Here is a 22,568-nt window from a genome sequence, read left to right on the forward strand (position 1 = left end):
ACAGGAACCTGACATCTGTCAGTCTGAATGCAAAACCTTGGATTTCAAACCAGTCAGCTTCTTCTAGAGAAGGAAAGAGGACAATAGCTGCTATTTCTTAGCATGCATAATCAATGCTGCCGGGGTTGCTAGGCAACGGGCAGGAAGACTGTCAAACATCCCTGGGTGCCTCCAATGGAAGAGGAGCAGCCCCGGCAGCCACTCCTCAGAGGTGACAGGCTATGGAGGCCCTGGAGGCCACATTCAGTTCCTTTCTAAAAAAATTCCTTTATTGTGGTCAGGAAGGCACCATAGACATTTTCCTCCCAGACTTATCAGATAGTCTTTGAATACACATACAATTGGCCCACATGCCTAAAAATGAGCAGGTCGGGCTGGCAAGAGGCAGCTCCACGAAATGTCCATGTGTTATTCTGATCCCATTCATCCCAGGGCCCAAGAAAAACTGGACCTGTTTCTTGCGTGGCTATAGCCTCTGGATCTCAGACAGTTATAATGGGCCCCCGCCCCGCCGAAGCTTGAAATCATTGTGGCAAAGGTAAGCAAAGCCTCTGATTTCCACAAAAGGCCACACTGGAGGTCAGGGAGATGAGATTTCGATGATGTGTGACCTTGAAGTTGAAATGACTTTTTAAGCTGTAGGTCTTTTGTTCTCACTACTTGAGACAAAGGGACAAATTTTCTTTGTTTTCTTTTTCAGCAGTTTTGATTAAAGAACAAACACTCCTCGAGGGTTGTTAATCTGCAAACAATTATTTGGCAAAGCTAGGAGGTTCGTGGGGACTGGGGCCTGGGTCTGGGTTGAACATGGGATGAGGATTTAAAGGAGCCTCACCAACAGTGGTGAGGGGAAGCATGCTGTGGGCAGGACCACTGGCTGAACACTGCTGACACCTGCTAATCCTTCATCTTTACTAGATTGAGCTCTGGAATCCTGTTTAGCATGCATTTAGAAGGAAAAGTGATGTCTGAGTTAAAGGTGCCTTGGATTTAGCTGTGTAGCACTAGCTCCTTAAGGACACTGCAAGAAGCACAGAGGAGCAAGCACAGAATCAGAAATAACAGGAACGTGAAAGGCGATACCTGCTGAGAAATTTTGAGTCTATTTCTATCAAGCTGAGGGCTTCCCACGCGGCACTAATGGTAAAGAACCCACCTGCCAATTCAGGAGACATAAGAGATGTGGGTTCGATTCCTGGGTCGGGAAGATCCCCTGGAGGAGGACATGACAACCCACTCCAGTATTCTCCCTAGAGAATCCCATGGACAGAGGAGCCTGGCAGGCTACAGTCCACGGGATCGCAAAGAGTCGGACACCACTGAAGCAGCTGAGCACACACTACCACACTGAGGCCTCTCAGCTATCCCTACACTATCCTCTAGGCTTCCCTCATCTCCTACGATTTTCTCACATTCAAAGATTTCACCTTGTGACCTCATGAAGCGAACAGATCCCTGGATGGCCTCCAAACGTCAGTGGGAGACATGGCCCAGACCTTGGCCCCAGGGTCCCCATTGTCCTTGTCTATGACACATGCGAGATTGGGGTTACATGTTCCCAGAATGTTTTGCAGCTCTATCCCTGTATCAGGCTCTGAATCTCCAAAAATAGAGGCACCTTTTGGTCCCATTTTTCCAAAGGGGGAAAAAAAAGATAACAGCAGAAGAAAGCGAAGACTGCAGATATAACACTGCCAAATGTTCTGAACATTTTGTGCTTTAAAAAACTAACAAACTTTTTGAGTAAATGAAAGAAAAGAGGAAGCCATCTCAGCAGCAGGAATTAAACATCCTCAGGGTCCCTGCAGGATTCTCCTTTTACCCCGCTCACCCCGCTTGACCTTGATTCTCTCCCGCATCTCCCTTCCCCTCTTCTCTCATCTGTCTCACGACCCCCTCCCCTTGCCTATCTTAGCAAGATGATGTTTATTTCATAGATATTACATTTCTCATCCCTAGAAAGGCCTGTCCTTTATTCACCCCCAAAGTATAGCTTTTTAGGAGCCTTTCCTGAGAGTTTAAGTGTATCTGAGCCACTCGGTTATGATGGCAAGGAAAGCAGATGCATGGTGTTTCATTAGGATGAACTGTAACAGAAACTGTGTTTAGTCTGCAGGTTGGGAAAGTTCAAGAATCATTTTATTTCTCTCCTCGGTTACCCATTACACATATTTTGAAGTATTTTAAGGCTAAGTACAACAGTAATGGAATCCATAACTCTTTTAAAAAATGAAAAGTTCCTCAGTACCATTTTTCTAGATTCCCTTATATATGCATCAGTATACAATATTTTTCTCATTTAGACTTATTTCACTCTGCATAATAGGATGAACTGAGGTTCATCCACCTCAGTTCAATTTGCAGGGCAGGTATAGAGAAGAAGACATAGAAAACAGACTTGTGGACACAATGACGGAAGGAGAGGGTGAGACAGCTTCAGAGAGTAGCACTGGAACATATACAGTACCACATGCAAAACAGATAACTGGTGGTAAGTTTCTGTGTTAACACAGGGAACTCAGCTCAGCGCACTGTGGCAATCTAGAGGGGTGGGATGGGGTGGGGATGAGAGAAAGGTTCAAGAGGGAGGGGACATATACATACTTATGGCTAATTCACGTAGTTGTCTGGCAGAAACCAGCACAACTTCGTAAAGCAATTATCCTCCAACTAAAAATGACTAAAAGTTAAAGCATTAAAAGACCAGAACAATAAACAAATAAAACACATCCATCAACTCACAAAGAAAGTTGTCCTGGTTATACTGAGGAAATAAATGCCGTTTGTACAAATACTTTGTGTTTGGCCAAACAAACAAATAAAAACCAAAACTCAGTCATCTTACGTTAGGTCACGAAGTTACATTTTATTACCTTAGTCACGTACTTGTTCATTTGGCCCTTAATTCATGTTATAAACATATGCCTCTCTTAAGGGTTTTACATTAAATTGTACCTTGGTGATTTTTAAAAACATTTTGACAGTGCATATGTAAAAGATATGCTGAAGTTTTTTGTGCTATTTGTGTTGCTTCTTGTGATTTAGAGGGCCCAGTGGAAATTTCAGCCCTTTCAATCATGTTTATCTTATTGAAGATGCTGCTGCTGCTAAGCTGCTTCAGTCGTGTCTGACTCTGTGCGACCCCATAGAAAGCAGCCCACCAGGCTCCTCTGTCCCTGGGATTCTCCAGGCAAGAATACTGGAGTGGGTTGCCATTTCCTTCTCCAATGCATGAGAGTGAAAAGTGAAAGTGAAGTCGCTCAGTCGTGTCCGACATCTAGCGACCCCATGGACTGCAGCCACCAGGCTCCTCTGTCCATGGGATTTTCCAGGCAAGAGTACTGGAGTAGGTTGCCATTTCCTTCTCCATATTGAAGATGAGGTCTCCTTTAAAAAAATAATTGTAATTTAAAATATATGCATTTATTATTTTATTTTATTTTCCATGCCATGCGGCATGTGTGATCTCAGTTCCCTGACCAGGGATCGAACCTGCATCCTCTGCAGTGGACGCATGGAGCCTTACAACCGCTGGACTGCCAGGGGATTCCTCAGGTCTCCTCTTTAGAGTTTATGGAGAAATGGTTATGACAAAAGACATTCAGACTTCTGTATTTCAATAAAATCTTGTGTCTCCTAGGGCGGTAAGATCCAACCCCCAGAGACGTTCCCCTTCCAGATGCCATGTCTGGGGCCTTGGAGACATTTGGAAGGGACAAAGTAAGTAAAACAAAACTTCTCGGCAGAACTGAGGCTGAGAGAGGGAAGTGAAGGCCACTGTCCTTTCCAGGTCTTCTGAACATGAGACAAGCTCCAGCTGAACTTGGACATGCTCCGAGCAATCTGAGGAGACAGCGAAGTCTCCAAGTTTGGTGGGTTGAATCATGTTTGACCCCACTGACTTCTGTCCAGAGTTCAGTAAACACTGACTGGGGAGAGTAGCTCAGAGATATCCACCGCCTGCAGGCTGGAAAGATGTTCCTGAGCAGAACCCATCATCCCTGTGCCCCAAACATCCTTCCCACTGTCCATCACTTTAAAGTCCATCACTTTAAGTGTCCATCACTTAAAGGAATTTGGACACATCCACTATGGCAGATGTACTTTGCTCCTGAAATGGCCACTGCAATAAAATAAAATAAAGCAACACTTCCACACGTAAGTAGTGACCATGAGTAATGAGACATTCTGGAGTGTTCGCTTACCTTCACGGCCACCAAGATCTTGTCCTGCTCAGGACAGAGGTTATAGCATTCAGCGAGGAAAACTTTTCCAAAGGCTCCTTCACCTAGCTCCCTTTTCAAGACAATGTTGTGTCGCTTGATGTGCTGAACAACTGTAAGACAAAGACAGAATGAAATTGGAATCGAGGCAGCCAGAGCTAAAGGAAGGCAAAGGGCAGGAGTCGGCAGGCTGCATCCTGAGCTCACAGACCTAGAGTCTCTCCTCTGCACATAGAAAACTGGAGGGTAAACTCAGCATCCATCCTCAAGGTCCACCCAACGGGCTTCCAGGCAGTTGGTGGTTTAGGCTTGCTGTCCAGAATGGAATCACTGTTTTTGATAGAACCAAAGGAATCACTTAGTTGTTGACTGCAAAACATCATTCATGAGCTTTATGGACTAAGAAAGGGGAGAATTGAGAAGGGGATGGATATGAATGGCAGTTCTCTCACAAGCCAGACGCTTTGCATATATTCATCAGTTATGTCTAGTGGGAAAGGCAGAGAGCTAGCGAGGAAGCCCTAAGCCTTCGTTAAGCCCCTTCAGACTATTGAGGGAGACACGCTCAGAGGGCACGAAAGGAAAATGCAAGATCTGTGCATTCCTGGTGCAGGCTGTGTCCTCACCTCACTTTTTGCTTCCTCACACGGTGGGCTCCATAGTTGAGTTTTGGTGACTTCTTCTGTCTAGACCAGAAATGTCTAGCCCATTGTGCTAAAGGCTGGCTTCCTTAGCTCCTTTCTAAGAGCAGGTCCTAGCCTTGGCTGTCCAAAGCCAAGAAGAGACATGTACAGAAGCATCAGGGAAAGGGGGACTGTTTATTCCTCTCATCCAGAGCTGAGCTGGCCCATGCCACTCATCCATCACCTTCCTGGAGGAGGCAGGAGGCGGTCCAAAGGTGGTTCTTGGGGAGCCCAGTAGTGCACAGTGGGAGGCAAGTGAATGATTCTCAGGCCAGAGTTGGTGGAGAAGCCCGAAAAGAGACTCTGCAGAGGATAGAGGACTCCACAGTGTGAGCTTGGGCCTCGTCAACCAGCACATCAAGTGTTGGATCCCTGAGCCCAGGGCTTCCACTGAGTCACTGCCACAAGGCTTTTCTGAACTTCTCATCCCTGAGTGGCAGACTGAAAAAAGAGACTGTGAGTCCCTCTAGAGCTTGGAATGTGCAGTCAACAACATTCTCTCATTGGACTCTTAGAAGCATTCTTTCCTACATTTTACACATGGGGAAACTGAGTCTGCAGGAATTTCAATGATTCATAGTGTGGGAATGGAGGAGTTGGGATGTGAACTCAGGTTTGTCTGAATCCAGAGTCTGTAATTTTTTTTCTATACCAGAAAGTTCTTTTTCAATTGTAAGTTATGCTAAGTGTGATGAGAGAAAGGGAAGTATGTAAGAGAGTAAAAAGTAAAAATAATCTCCCAGCTTCCTCTCTGCTTAGTTCAACAGCCAGTTCAAATTATCAAAAGTTCCAAAGAAAATACAAAGCTTATCTCTCCAGTTTTATTAATGATAATAATATGAATACTCATGAAGTCACCATTCCATTAAGCAATAGAACATCACTAGTACTTTTGAAGCACCATTGTATTCTTTCTGGATTGTACCCATTTCCTACTCACCTCCCAGGGATAATCACTATCCTGAATTTTGTGTTAATCATTTCCCTTGTTGGTTTGCTACCACTGACATCTCCCCAATGAGAGACTGTTGCCTGTTTTGAAGCTAATAAATGGAATCATATTACATGCATCCTTCCCTGTCTGACATCTGTCTCTCAACATTGTTCTTGAGACTGAATTAACACTGTGTGTAGTAGTAGTAATTCTTTTGCTTTTACTTTGTAATATCCTGTGGAAGGACTGTAACACCATTTATTTACCTCTGCTAGGTTGATGGATATGATATATACAGTTTCTTCTTAGACACAACTTGATATAAAATGCAAGTGGTGATTAAGGTTTTGCTTTAATAGGATTTCCCCCCTGATAATTCATGTGGTTTGGAGCTATGGCTGCTTCCATGGGCCTCTGGGAACTCAGGGTGATAAAAATCAAAAGGTCTTTTATGAGCAACATTATTAATGAATCTAAGAATGTATATTAATTTCTCATGCTCCAGCAGCAATGCCTGAATTTAAGAGGGGAAAGATGTGTTCATTAGGAAGAGTGCCCATATAAAGAGATGAATGTAATTCTTGCAGAGAATTAGCTGCCCTATTTAAATCTAATATTTAACTCCAAGGTTGTCATATGTTCATTGAGAATTAAATTGCCACTTGATTTACTTTACACTCTAACCAGATCAAGGCTAGTATTTAACTTTCTTTTTTTGCATTTGATTTACACTTTTCTTGCCTCCCTCCTCCCCTCTCTCCTTTCTTTCTCCTTCTATCCCTCCTTTTCCTTTTCTCCCTCTCTCCACATCCCTCCCTCTCTCTCTCTCTTTCATTCCAAGCAGTAAAAAAAGCTGATGGGAAATAACTTTCTAAAGCTATGATGAGGCCACAATTTCATCATCTCCCAAGCTAAAATTGATGAGACCAGTTTTACCACACTGACCTTGAAGGCAGTAGACATATCTTTTAAGAAATGGGCTATTTTGCATTAATTTGCTTTGCTATGTTTGGGATATAGTAGATTACATGAATGGTGGCCTTTTGCCAATGGACTCCCTCTAAATAGAAGGAATTCCTCTTTTCTAAGGCTGGAAGCCATTGAGGGGCACAGGTAACAAGCTTTAGTGTGTATGTGCACTTCTGCCAGGGTCTCATAGTGCTCTGCACACAGCTGGTGCTATCCAAATATTTGTTGGAAAATGTGCCAAGTGATAATATAAGCAACAGACAAATACTGTTCAGTTTTATTATTTCAGTTAACTGACAATAATCCCACTGAGTGTGCAGGCATTAAAGAAGCCCAATTCTCCAAGATGTCAGGAGTAGGAAGAACAGCTAGTCTGAAGCTATCACATACTTGAGCTAAGAATTTCTTCCCATTCTCCTCCAGGACAGCATTGAAACATATCCCAAACTGCCTCATTGCTCATTTCCCTCAATCACCAAAGGAAATCCTTGGTACTCTCTCAGACCATCCCTCTTTATCCAGCCTCAAACTGCCAAATTGCTCATAAGTAACCCAAGCAGAGCCAATGCTAACCCCTTTGCCTCCCTCACAAGTCCTTCCATCAGTTCTTCTGGGCAAAATGCCGATCATCCAGTAGGCCCCTGTATCCTAAAATCTCTCCTTAAACTTCTCTTTACCTCCTCAGCTCCAATAAAACTGTGGCTTTGCTGAGGATGGGCTTCTCTGATGGCTCAGCAGTAAAGAATATGCCTGCCAATGCAAGAGATGCAGGTCAGGAAGATTTGATCCCTGGGTCAGGAAGATCCCCTAGAGAAGGAAATGACTGCCCACTCAGGTATTCTTGCCTGGGAAATCCCATGGACAGAGGAGACCAGCAGACTACAGTTCGACGGGGTCGCAAAAGAGTCGGATACAAAATGACTTAGCAACTAAAACACCATCACTGCAAGGTGCCCGAGGACACCCATGACGTCCCCCTCCAGCCCTCTCAAATGAAAGCCATCCCCACCCTTCACTCCCAGGTATGTCAAGGCTTTTGTGCATGATGTCTGACCATGACCCAACCCCCCCACCACACCATCTCCTACTAGAGCCCCAACCAGTTGGAAGCATCTGCCTTAGGGAGCCATCAGCCTGTAGCACATTGGGCCCCTTACTATGACATCTTGGCTGCCCCACTCACTCACTGAGCTCCTTGCTCACATTTTCCCTCTCTCCCTCCTGATACCAGCATTCTAAGAGCCCGAGGCACAGAGGGGTGAAGTATTAATAGTTTGCCCAAGTTGTACAAACACTCAGCTGCCATTTGTCTTGTGTCTTTCAGCAAAGCAGCTAAGAGGAAAGGCATTGGGAAGTTTGGTTTGGCTGTTTGCATGGCATTTAGCTGACTTATTCTTGGGAGTAAGACTTTCTTTTTTAAAATTTTATGTTATTATTATTATTATTTGGTGTGGGGCAAGCTGCGCTCATGTAGGATATTAGTTCCCTGGCTGGGGATCGAACTTGAAGTGTGGAGTCCTAATCATTGGACCACCAGGGAAGTCGCAAGACTTTCTTAATGAAAAAAGCAATACCCTGGTTTCTATTAGAAAATCTCACTGTGGACCAGCGCTTTGAATAACACTACCTTAAAGGGCCCTAGGAACATTTGGGTTCATTTTATACAAAGTATCCTTGGTCAAGTGAGTCTAAGTGAAAGTCACTTAGTTGTGCCTGACTCTGCAACCCTATGGATTGTAGCCCACCAGGCTCCTCTGTCCATGGAATTCTTTAGGCAAGAATACTGGAGTGGGTTGCCATTCCCTTCTCCAGGGGATCTTCCCAACCCAGGGATTGAACCCAGATCTCCTGCACTGCAGGTGGATTCTTTACCATCTGAGCCACCAGGGAAGCCCAAAGATTCCGTGATAAATAAGCTATCGGGTAAGCATGTTAAAATTTTTTACATTCTTTATTTCTTAGGTCAGTCAAAGCTCTGCTTTTAACTTTGGAGGCTCCAGTAAAACCACCTCAAACCCAATATGAATAACTAACACAAATAAATAAATGAAAAGCCCAGACTCTACCATAAATAGCTTCTTAGATTTGAAGGAAAAAAACTCAAGACAATAGTTGATTTCTTTACATAAACTTTTTATAAAAAGTACCTTTTTAAAATTCACCTTGCCAAAGATAGGAGTGCCCAGAAGAGGTGTGTGTGACGTAGGGACCACCAAACTCCTGTGGTCTGCAGACTGATCTATGTATGTTCATGTAGTCAAAACAAAGGGTGTGATTAGATTATTGTGCAAATAGATCTACTCTGTGGAATCAGGGAGAAATTGATGACCAGAAGTAATAATTGAGATGAGGGACTAAAAATTGTGGATGTCTTTATTATTAATGGAATTTTCCAGGGTGGAAATTCACTGCACTTGGGCATTTGCTTCCTAAGTACCAGAACTGAATGGATTTCTAGTTTTGTATTAGCATCACATTACAGCCACTGAAAAATGCATTTTGTCACAAAGAAGTTTCAGTAGTTGGTGGAGATGCTTGTAGTTTCAGATGGTTTAAATAAAATTTCTAGTATCAATTTCTCCCAGAAGTAAATAGCCTATATAAACATGCAGGCTATAGTTCAACCCAGGTCTATATTTATTACTACTAAATCTAAAAGTAACAAGACAAATAAATAAATATCACTCCACCCATTTAAGGTTGAAATAGGAAACATATCCTCCCATTTCCTCAGTAATAGAGTTTCACAGAGAACCTTGTCCCCCTGGACATATTCTACTCATCACATGGACCTTAAATGGAGACATTCATGGAGTCTTTAATATAGGCCAACTACTCCACAGTTAAAAGGAAAGACATCTTATATTTGTGAGTAGGACTGTATAAATAATATACCCCAGAAAATAATGTTCTGTATTAGGAGGAATCTCTATGTTTCCCTACAAACCTAAATGTATGGCCTGCCTCAGCAGTTTCAGTGCAAAGGACCAGTGCTGTGATAGCAACAGAAGTTAAAGATCATTGAGACCAACTCCCTCATGTGTGACAGTTGGCCAGTGAGTCTCAGAGAGATGAAGTGACTTTCTCTGGGCCACACAGCTAGAAAGCGACCAAGCTAGAACTCAGATCCCCTAACTCTCAGGAGAGTGACCTTGGACTCTGTAACATAAGCCCCTATTTGAGACGATTGCATGCAATGAGCATTCCCTGCCAGTAAAGTGAAAACAGGTATATCATTCAGTTAATTATCTCTTCAACTAGAAATACTTGAAACATTCACATTTATCATCTGAAATGGATCAAGCATCTCATAATGAAGAATATCATTACAAAATGGCCAATAAACATAAAATATGAGTGCAAAAAGTAGGATGCCAAAGCTATGAAAACTGCTTGAGATTGATTTTAAATGCAAGTAACAAAAATTATTTACTAAATATCTTAATGTCTATATCATAAGGAGCATACTGAAACAGGTTAAATCATCCACCTTGAAAAAAGTTAATTTATATGAAAGATAGGAACTATGGTTTTGAATTTCATCTATATTTTTATTATTAAGGTATAAATTCGGACGATATTAAAAATAAATGTGATTAAGACAAGAGATGTAAAACACACCAGGACAAGACAAAGCCAAATATTCATAAATAACATTAATGATGAAATAAAACATGTAACAATACTGAGCCATTCTTAAGCACTTTTCAGCAAAAAATCCCAATGTGCATTACCATCGATTAATTTTCATATCCCTCTGAATGAGGTCAATAGTCACATTTATTTTGCAGATGACACTACAATTAATTGACTAACTTGTGGTCATAGAGCAATCCACTTATCCTTTTCCAAGTGCAATTTCCAATGAAACAAGGAAATAGGAAGGAAAGAGAGAGACCCTAATATTAAGGTTCTGCTATTAAGGGCCTGGAAATGTGCTGAGAGGCTTACAAGGGTTATCAATCTTCACAGCAATCCAGTAGGGCATCCTTATTTCCACTTTCAGATTAAAGTAACAAGAAGGGGATCACATGTGCTAAATAACTTGTCTGAATTGATGCTGAAGCTGAAACTCCAATACTTTGGCCACCTGATGTGAAGAGCTGACTCATTTGAAAAGGCCCTAATGCTGGGAAAAATTGAAGGCAGGAGGAGAAGGGGACGACAGAGGATGAGACGGTTGGATGGCATCATTGACTCAATGGACATGAGTTTGGGTAAACTCTGGGACTTGGTGATGGACAGGAGGCCTGGAGTGCTGCGTCCATGGGTTCGCAAAGAGTCGGACACGACTGAGCAACTGAACTGAACTAAACTGAATTTGTGTTATACAATTGGTAACAGGCAGAGTTTAAATTCTTTCCACTACAACACTCTATCTTTTCTTGGCCTTCTTACAGCAGACAAAGTGAAAGAGAAAGTGAGCTTGAATTTGCCCACCTAGGGAATCATGGGTCTACATTTATCACTTTAGTTTGACAAACCTTTATTAAGCATGTACTATAGCCTGGGCTTCCCTGGTGGCTCAGATGACAAAGAATTTGCCTGCAATGCAGGAGACACAGGGTTGATCTTTGGGTCAGGAAGATCCCCTGGAGAAAGGAATGGCTACCCATTCCAGTATTCTTAGGGCTTCCCAGGTGGCACTACTGGTAAAGAACCCACCTGGCTGGCAGTGCAGGAGACATAAGAGATGTGGGTTTGATCCCTGGGTCGGGAAGATTCCCTGGAGGAGGGCATGGCTATCTACTCCAGTATTCTTGCCTGGAGAATCCCATGGACAGAGGAGCCTGGCAGGTTACAGTCCATGGGGTCACAGAAGAGTTGGATGTGACTAAAGCGATTTCAGGTACTTTATGTGATCATGCAAGGAAAAAGAAAAATAAGAACTCAAGTCAGAGAAAACAGAAAAGAAGGCTAAAACAAGATAAGTAGAAATATAGATGTGCAGATTCTAAGGTTCCACATAGCTATTAAAATTGCCATAACTCGACTCTTGAGTTTCCTGGCAGCAGAAGCCAAGAGGGAAACACAATAATTTATAAAATTTTGACTACTCATAAGTAAGAGCACAGAAATTCCTATGATAAGTAAGATTCTTCATGGAATTTAGTTTTGAAAAGAATACATCAAATGAATTTTACATTGGAAACCAATGTCCTTAACAACATCTGTAGTGTAAATAGTGAGCTTCCTAAGAATATTTCTTATGGCAGAGCTCAATAAGGAAAAAACATATGACACAAAAACCACCCTCAGTCAAACTCTATACAGGGAGTCCAGAGTGCTTATCATCATAATGGCATAAAAATCAATGTCTATGGGCTTACTCAGGAATGCTTTGGGGATGGGGTTAAAGAAGAGATGTAATTTTCCACACCCACTGCTGGGCATAGAACATATTAGACAATCAATACTATTTTATGAATAAATAATAACATGAACATGCAAAAATAGATGAGTGATTGAACAAGAGATGAGCATGGTAGAGATGAGGGCACTTAAGGAGGGGGAAGAGAAAAAGCAAGGATAAGGAGAAGGAAAAAGCCCACAGTGGTATTTAAGAAGTTGTGATTTGTACTATTTTTTCCTAAAGAGAAAGAGCAGACAATATGTAGCAAAAGGAGGATGAGGTTGGATCACAGAGGACTTTGAAGTCCTTATTAAGAAGTCCAGACTCTTGGACAAATGACTTCAACTGCTTTTTGCCTTCATTTTGTCGTCTTTAAATAAGAGTTTAGATTAAACAGTACTTTAGGTCTGCTTCAGCACACGCATGTCCCATAATCAGTGAATCCTTGGATTTGTTTTATATGTAAGTCTTATCTAGAAGACTTTTGAGCATGGAAGAAAAGTGACAGGAACTAACGGTTCTTGCAGTAGTCCAACTAGAGGCAAAGGGGCAAGTTTAGGAGTCACTACAGACCTCCCTCTCACAGAGGCCCATGCTGAGCTAGAAGGCAGGCTCCATCCAGCCACTCATCCATCCTTCCTCTCTAGTTTCCTGTCCAAGAAATGCACACAGCTCAGGGTGACAGACCCCGGGGAGGCTGAGATCAAGTCTGTGACCCCAAAGGGGACAGATGAAGTCACCAAGGACTAATCCTGATGTTTTCATGGACACACAGAAAACAAGGAGCTTTAGAACAAGATCAAAGTGGATACATGAGAGAGGCAGGAGAAGGGGCCAAGGATGAGCATGAGTGAGCAGAAGACAGACTGCTGGGGCCGGGGAGTAAGTGAGAGGTTAGGAAGTGGAGGTGGTGAGCGCGGACTGCACAAGTGGAGGGTTGGGGCAGGGATAGACAGGTGGGTCTAGGGATGACATGGTGACTCTCAGGGGTGGGTACTGGGGGGATTTTGAGGAGGGAGAGACTTGAGGGTGTTTGTAAGTTAAGGAGAATATGCGTGCTCAGTCACTCAGTTGTGTCTGACTCTTCGCGGCCCCATGGACTGCAGCCTGCCAGGCTCTTCTGCCCACGGGATTCTCCAGGCAAGAATACTGGATAGGTTGTCATTTCCTCATTTCCAGGGGACTTGCTCAACCCAGGGATTGAACTCTTGTCTCTTGCATCTCCTGCATTGGCAGGCAGGTTCTTTACCACTAGTACCACCTGCGAAGCCCCAAGGAGAACAGTAGAAAGTAACAAATTAAATAGGCACCACAATAAATAAAATAAATAGGCACCACAAATAGGAAGGAAGGGGGCAAAAAAGGAGAGAAGGAAGGAAAAGAAAACTAGTGGGACAGATGACTGGGGAAGTCACTGAGAATCCAATAAGACGGATGAAGCAGAAAATTTCAGAAAGAGAGAGGAACGGTTTAGAGTGAATCACCTTCTAAAAGGGCCTCAGCTTTGATGCTGGACCACTGAAGGAGGAAGTGGACTTTCAGGGATCCCCAAGAGGCCCAGTGGGATGCTTTGGGCTAAGCCTTGCACTGGGTCTAGTGATGGACAAAACAGACTCTTCTAAGGTGAGTTTGCCTTGCTGGGAGTGCACCAGGTACCTACTTGGATGCCCCTTATGACATCCAATGGCAGCAAAGGACCTTTTCCTCCTAAATCAAATTTTAATACCATGTGTTGAATGAGTACAGAGCAGCTATGGGGGTAAAGGTAAGATTGGGTTTAGTCTAACCTGAAATTCATATTAGACAAAAGACTTGAGTTTTTTGAAATTAAAATACTCAAAACTTCTTGTAGAAAACAGCCAGAGAGGGGGAAAGCCCCAGAAATCTTTCAAGCTGTTAGACTAAAGGGAACACCACACTTCAAAATACACATACGGCACATCCTTCGCTTTGACAGCCCCTAACAGCCAAAATTATATCTGTTCTACACTCTGGCATGTGGTAGAGTTGGATTGATTTGCCCTGACAGCCCTCCCTGCTGGAACAATACTTGTCAGTCAGCCCCAGCAATGTTTGTATTTTCAAGAATAATTATGCAGAGTGATTGTACAAGATTCTGGCAGGTGGGCCAGACAGGCTTATCTGCCTACTTCTCTAACCTTGTGTCCCTAAGCCCTAATGCTCTACCTGCTTCTGAGGATGGAAAGCACCCCTTTAATGCCCTCCTTCCCCTTCCCAAGCTGTGCATTATCTTCCATTTGAGGGGTCTATGCTGATGTCTGTTTTATCATTTGGGATCCTCCATTCTATGCTCTCCAAACAGAAACCTTCCTTTCTTTAATAATTTCATGTAAATCCATGGCTGATTCATGTCAATGTATGGCAAAAACCACTACAATATTGTAAAGTAATTAGCCTCCAACTAATAAAAATAAATGGAAAAAAATAATAATAATTTCAACTGGTAGCCACTATATTTTCCTAATTGACTTTTTCAAGTTAACTGGCCTTTACCAATGTACTTCTGAATGAAAGCTCCATGTGAAAGACATGTTCCATCTTTGGTGGGATTAATTCACATATCACACACACACACACACACACACACACACACACACACACCAGTTTGCATTCAGTGGCCTTCCTACTCTATGTCTTAATTGTGAACAGTTTATCCGAGCTTAAATATTTTGAGTATCTTCTCTGTGCACATACTCTATCTAGTAAGGGTAAGAGAAATGCAATATAATGATAATGTGATCAGAATGTGATAAACAGAGATGACAGGGGCCAAACAAGTGTTCTGAAAGTGGGGCCATTCAGTAAAGGTTCCTTGGAGTCATTGAGCCAATTCTAGAAAAGCAAGTTATTCTCCATGAGGAAAGCTCTGAACGCAAGAGAATGGGGCAAGCACTTAGCCTAAGAAACAGTGGGAGCCAGTGGGCACTTCGTGAGTTCTGGGATTCCTTGCCAGCTTCCCAGGCTGCTTTCCATGGCTGTAGATCTGTCTCAATTCCACAGAAAGGCAATGGTTAGTAGGGCTGATGATATGTGATGAATGAAAAGGAAAGAATCACAGACAACGTTTTTGGGTGCATCCCAAGTGTTTTCCATCTCTGGTTTGGTTACTATACAACTAGTATTCCAAACAGAGTACTATGTTATTTCCTCTTCAATATGATTATTGGAAAACTTGTATTTTTAAAGGTAGGGCTAATTTTGTTTTCCTTAAAGGATTTTGCAATACTTTCAGCATCTTTTACTCCAACATACTTTTTTTTTTTTCTTTCTCATTTCACAATTTAAGCTTCTATGTGTAAAGAATTGTGTTTGATGCTGGGGAAGGTTCAAGGGTGAATAAGGGCAAGAGGAAGCCAGGCTGATGGTCATTAATTGCACATCTGCTGCATACGAGATGTTATGTCAAGCCTTGGGCATACAATTTCTTATTCAGACATCCTACTGGACCTAAGAAGAGACATCACTATCTTCATTTGGAGGTTGGGAGAAATAAGTCTTGGAGATGTTAAGCAATTTGCCCAAAGCCCCGCAGCTGGGAAGTGGGCAAGGCAAGTTAGAACTGTCTTCAAAACCAGGCAGTCTCTCCCAATAGAACACAAATATTTCCCCTAAAGGAGCTGTAGTCTAATAGAGAGACAAGACAGAAAGTACACAGATAACAGTTGTACAAGGAAGAGTGTAAAACTCACAATGACAGATGTTTGAAATACAGTGTTGTGACTTGTGCATGTTTAGAAGAAAAAGTAAGTTCTTTAAATACAGGGTATAGGGTTGTAGGATGTGCCATTTGAATTTTCCCCTGTAAGTTGAAAGGGCTTGAAATGTTGGTTAGAAAAAAGAGTGTTGTTGAGTAATGAATTAAGACATCTCCAAATTGCCAGAATGTCACTGAATTGCTCATGTACTAGATATTCATATTAAGGCATATCCATGTTAAAATCCAAAATCTGAAATCTATTTAGATTGAACCAAATGAATTTTTCATTTTTGCAGGCCCAAATGAGACAAACATTAGGTATTTCATGTGACTTATTGTTAGGTTGTATCTTTACAAACAGAAACTCTGAAAGTTAGAAAGGAACTCATATCTTTTAATGTTCAGAAAGGAAAGTAATACATGCACATGATAAAAAACCAAGAGCCTTAAGAAAAAAGTTGTACCCTTCCATACTCCTCCCTGTCCTTGGTCTTACTGTCTTGGGAAATCAATATAACACAATTTGGATTTTGGTTTTCTAGGGGTGATTGCCATAACTCTAATTAATAAGCTATTGTTTTCCCAATTTAAGACTTCTTTATTGATTCTCCACTTTATTAGAGGAGGATTTTGCTCACACTACCTCCCATTCAGTCCAATAATTAACTGCTGTATTAATTTTTAGCTCTTCTATTGATTATCTATCATACTATACCTCCATTTCAGCCAGTATCCTGACACTCTTCTGTATATAAGGCATATATATGGGCATATTAGCACCCCTATCTTCTCTCTACCCCATTCACACATTGGGGTTTATTCTTTGAGCTTGATCTTTACTACAACTGTGCCAATATTATTGTCATGTACATTCCATTCACAATATGGTACAATTAAGGCTTTTATGGTTCTAAAACTTGAACTGCAATAAACAACATTTATGTTAATATGATAGTGAAGAATCCACTTGCAATGCTGGAGACTCAGGTTCAATCCCTGGGTAGGGAAGATCCCCTGGAGAAGGGAATGGCAACCCATTCCAGTTTTCTTGCCTAGGAAACCTTGTAGACAGAGGAGCCTGGAGGGCTACAGTCCATGGGGTCACAAAGAGTCTGACACAACTGAGAGACTAACACTTCACTTCATGTAATTCTGACCAGTTTAATACTGTACATTACAAGGGTAAGTGAGTGCTGGGTCTACATTTGTTTTTCATGACTAATGCCATGTAGAGAACTTCTGAGCCACTTGAAGAAGGATGTTCACAGCAGCAAGATCAAAAGACTTCTCTCTTCTAAGCATGTAGATTGTTATAGCATCAAATTCAAACAGACAGATTTTTCATTTCTCCTGCTGGTACTTAGCAGACCTCTCAGATGGAAGTCTATGGTACTTCTTCAACACTGGGAAGTCATTTTTGGTTTTTTCTTTGATAATTTTCTCCTACCATTTTTCACAGTTCTCATTATTATCTGGAAATCTTAATAATCACATTCCATTTCTCCTGATACAATCGAATTGTGTGAATTCTCTCTCATGAATTAGTTCTTTTTCTCTTCTTGTCTAGCACTGTCTGCCTCTGCCTTTTTACTCTTTATTCTGGAAGAATTTCTTTTATATCTTCCATACCTATGATTGAGACTTCCATTTCTGCCATCATAGATTTAATTTGTATGAGTTCCTTATCTTATAATTCCTTTTTCCTAGCTATCCCATTTTGATTTATGTGTATAAAATCTCAAATCAGAGAACATTTTCTCTTCTTTATAATTTTCTTCCACTCAAAAAATTTCTGTACCTTCCAAGGTCAGTTTTTCTCTCAGATCTTCTCTTTCAGTTGCTATTGTCCTCACATGTAGAGTGGATCTTGAATCTTATTTATATTGAAGAAAGAAAGTCTGGGTAGCTAATAAGGATTTCCTGGGTTATTTGGTCAGTATTGCCAATTTCAGAAGTTTAGTTAAGAATTGGATCATTGGTAGAACATAGATAAGAATGCCTTGCTTTAGGATGAATAGGCAGACAATGGACCATTTGGCTAAACAGGTCAGATAAAGAGAACAGTACTCTGGAGTTCTAATACCCACGCTACTACCAGGGTTTATCCTCTATGACAATCTGGCAATTTCTGCACAGAAATGTTTTAGATTCTTTTTTTGTATGAAGATAAATATCCACTTCTCTGCCCAATTGGGGATGGGAGTGTATCCCTCTCAGGCGGCTGTGCCTTCCTTGTTTTAAGCCCTTTCTCACTCTTTCCTTCTGCTGAACCTGCTGCACTTGCTGGTCCCAAGCCTGGAAGCACTCCAGCTTCCCCCAAACAGGGCACCCTTGCCTCTACTTCAGATCCCCACAGCATATCCTGAGCTGAAGATCCCTCCTCTTTGTTTCATGGATCAGCATGGCAACCACACTCCATCTATTTTCCAGAAATCTAATGAAAAATCTCAGCCGTTATAGCCCCAGCCTCTCCTTCACTTCATTGTTATGATAAGGGGCAAACAGATCCATTGCAGTCAGCAGTCTATGCAGACTGTGTTCTGTACCTTACTAGGGAAGTTCTCCTTGGAGTCTCCACGCAGATGGAATGTTCTCAAGAGCTCAACCCAGGGTGCCTAAGGCCCTTAAACAACCTATTTATTTCACAGATGAGGACATCAAGGCACAGTAAAAGTGCTAATTTCCCAGAGCTTAGCCAGGACCCAAAACCATTTGCTTGACCTCAAATCCAGTGCCATTTTCATTATACCCTGGTCCTTCTCATCATAGACGTTTATCAACCAAACACAACCCATAGTTCAAAAGCGTAAGGACAGGGGAAGGCAGGGAAGATAAGGACTGCATGAAGTCAGCAGAATACGGCTATAGCCTGTCCCCAGAAGTCAAATCACTCTTCCTCTGCAGCGACCAGATTTATCTCTTGTGTCCTCTGCCTATTTACACTCTCCATCTTCGATGAGCTGCAAAACCTGGGGTGTGAACTCACATCAAGAAGCACTGTGTTGAAGGCAGTTTATGAACTGAAGGCAGATTTATAACGTGATCGTCATGGTGCTTGGGTTCCATTCCACTCTGTCTTAGGATAAGAACATGTTCTGCATGCTTCTGTCAGCTGGAATACTTCCAAACTTTGCAGTCAACGCTACAAATTCAGTTTTCAGAGAGTTGTTATAAAAAATGCAGAGCTAAGTCATGTTACCTAATTACACTGCTTTAGAGAAGAGAGGACCATACCTGCCCACTGAACATGGGGTCCTGTTGGGGATCCTATATTGGGACAGACTAGTCTGGCTCTTGCTCTGGTTCCCCAAGTTTATAATTAAGGCCTTTATAGACACTGCCTTCTCCTGAGAAAGTTTCAGTGCAACTATTAGAAAGGAAACTACTTACGTTGGGTGATTAAAAATTCTGTTGTTAAATGTTAATAACCACTTACAGCTGCAATTAGCATGATCTAACGTATTAAAATGACATCAAATATTCAGAGTAGATTACATCAAATTCATTCAAGAAAATGATGGGATCAACAAGGGATTAATTTCTTAAATATACAAACAGCTCAGTCAGTTCAGTGTCAGAAAAACAAACAACACAACCAACAAATGGTCAGAACAACTAAACAGACATTTCTCCAAAGAAGATATACAGATGACTAACAGGCACATGAAAAAATGCTCAACATCACTAATTATTAGAGAAAAGAAAATCAAAACTACAGTGAAGTATCACCTCACACCTGTTAAAATGACTGTTATCAAAAAGTCTACAAGTAATAAATGCTAGAGAAGGTGTGGAGAAAAGGGAACTCTCCTACATTGCTGGTGGGAATGTAAATTGGTACAGCCACTACAGAGAACAGAATAAAATTTCTTTAAGAAACTAAAAATAGAGCTATGATATGACCCATCCATCCCTCTCTTGGACATATATCTGGAAAAAGAGGAAAACTAATTCAAAAAGATGCATGAGCTCTGAAGTTCACAGCAGCACTAATAAAATATCAAAGACATAGAAGACACATGGATAGAAAAGATGTGGTATATACCTATAATGGAATACTACTCAGTCATAAAAAGAAGGAAATAATGCTATTTGCAGCAATACAGATAAACCTAGACATTATCATACTAAGTGAAATCAGTTGGAGAAAAACAAATATAATTCGATATCACTTATACATGGAATCTAAAAAAAAAAGATATGTGACCTTATTTATAAAACAGAAATAGACTCATAGAGAAAACAAATCTAAGGTTACCAAAGGAGAAAGGGGTGGGGGATAAATTGGGAGTCTGAGATTAATAGATACACACCACTATATATAAAATAAACAAGGAATTACTATACTCAATATCTTATAATAATACCTGTAATGGAATAGAATTTTAAAAAGAATATATACATATACATATGTATATATCTATCTATATATATAATATACATACATCTGAAACTAACACAACATTGTAAATCCACTGTATTTCAATAAAAAATAAGATAACAGAAAATAAAAAATAAGCCATTGTTAAATTTTATGGTATACTGAAGTTGAGGCAGTAATCAGCTGATGACAATTTGTTCCTATGGGTGTGGCTAAATGATGTCAGCCCTGGGTGGAAGCCTCACCTAGGGCTGAGTGGACAAGCCTCCAGGTAGAACTTGATTCCTCAGGAGGAATGAAATCTGCATGGGTCCTAACTGAGAGTTAGGACCTAACATGGGACTCAGGTCACTTATGTGATCCAGGTTCTTCTACCACAAAATACTTGAGGGAACCAACAGGATTTAGAAGGAACAATAAAATATTCTTAGATTTTAAGATGAATATGCACATGATTGCAATGAACTGAACAGGAGTGAGAACCATACAAGTCCAGATGAAACCACCAGAGCCACGAGGGAACCAGTGGAGGCCCAGGAGGAAAATGTCCATTGAGGAAGAAAAGTGAGAAATAAGGCAGAAAGCACCCCATGGCAGGGGCCAGGCTGGTAGTGGGGAAGCAGTGAGTGAAAATGACCCCAGTTTGCAGGCAGGGTTTAAGAGGCAAAAAGGAAGCCTCAGTCCAACTGTTGCTGTAACTAACTACATGCGTGTGTGCATGCATGCTCAGTCGTGTCCGAACCTTTGTGACCCCATGGACTGTAATCCACCAGGCTCCTCTGTCCATGGGATTTCCCAGGCAAGAATACTGGAGTGGGTTGGTATTTCCTACTTCAGGGGATCTTCCTGACTCAGGGATCAAACCCGCATCTCCTGCAGCTTCTGCTGCATTGGCAGGTGAATTCTCTACTGCTTAGCCAGTTGGGAAACTGACTAATTACATAAGTTACAGCAATTCACTTAATGTATCTGTCCAACTTCCATTTCTCTCCTCCTGCTGTAAAATTAGAATAGAAGTCCCTGACTCTTGCATCCTAGCAAGGATAAAATGGTATTCTAAATACAAGGCACTAAGAAAAGTAAAATGTACTATAAATGTTACATGGTATGACCACTGCTACTGAGCAATCTGGTGCTCAAGATTAAGAGTGCTTTACAGATATATTTTTTGGGGTTCAAGTCAACATTAACTATTATAGACAAACTATAATACTAATGGAGCCTTCTGCTCCAGAGCACTTTGAGGCTTACAAAGTACTCTGACATGTTATTGTATATGAGCATGGAAAAAGCTCTATGGAATGGGCTATGAACACTTTCCTGAGTTTCATTTCACAGCTAAGGAAGCAGAGGGTCAGAGAGGTTGAGGGGCTCATCCAAGGTTACACAGCTGGACAGTTATAGAACCAGAACCCAAGCTTGACCTTTCAATTCCAAGTTCAGTGTTCTTTACACCAGAGTGGCATAGTGGCATTCTGGAGGCCACGAATCACAAAAGTAAAAAAATCATGCTGGAGATAAGACTTGTAGATAAGATGTTAAGATCAATGTAAAACACTAGTGCAAATATAGTGTCAAACATTTGTCTACTCGAAGGATATGAACTCAAGAAAGGAGAAGTTAATGTGAATGGTGATTACAGGAAAAGCTTCATATTTTAAGAAAAGCTCTGGGTTTTCATGTGAAAAATGGATTTCTTAGAATAGTTGGAAATAAAGGAGAAGAAGCAAAAGCATGAAGTCAGGATGGTGAGACTAAAATTGCTGTGTTTAATCAGGGGTGTAATAAGAGGTGGTGGGAGAGAAGTTTCAACAGAAGCCTTGATAGGTTAAATGGAACCAGATTATAGAGCCCAAAGGTTAGATGAGGAGGTCTAGCTTTGATTCCATAAGCAGAATCTAGGTTCCTGAACAAGGGAGTGGTATTATATATGCAGAATGTTGAAAAAGACCCTGATGCTGGCAAAGACTGAAGGCAAAAGGAGAAGAGGGCGACAGAGGATGAGATGGTTAGATAACATCACCGACTCAGTGGACATGAATCTGAGCAAACTCTGGGAGATGGTGAAGGACAGGAAGTCTGGCAGGCTGCCGTCCACGAGGTCACAAAGAGTCAGACATGACCTAGTGACTGAACAACCACAGAAACATATTGTCTGGTAGGATTATGCACAGTGTATTAAACGCACCCAGAAGCACAGAGAGTAGCTAGGAGATCACTGCCTTAACAACAACATACTCATGAAGTCCCTGGGCCACAGCAGTGGCAATGAAAATAAAGGGAAAGCTACAAATCTCAAGAGTCAAG

At 41.5% G+C, this 22,568-nt stretch overlaps 1 protein-coding gene across 1 annotated transcript in view; it reads right to left on the reverse strand.

Moving 5' to 3' along the window:
* NTRK2 (neurotrophic receptor tyrosine kinase 2) overlaps positions 1 to 22,568 on the reverse strand; it is a 382,689-nt gene that overhangs the window by 86,983 nt on the left and 273,138 nt on the right. Inside the window, exon 15 of the mRNA XM_061163735.1 lies at positions 4,206 to 4,336. Coding sequence (XP_061019718.1) covers positions 4,206 to 4,336 — 131 coding nt within the window. The remainder of the gene's footprint in view (positions 1 to 4,205; positions 4,337 to 22,568) is intronic.

This window comes from Dama dama, chromosome 16 (assembly GCF_033118175.1).
Source record: "Dama dama isolate Ldn47 chromosome 16, ASM3311817v1, whole genome shotgun sequence".
Classification (NCBI taxonomy): domain Eukaryota; kingdom Metazoa; phylum Chordata; class Mammalia; order Artiodactyla; family Cervidae; genus Dama; species Dama dama.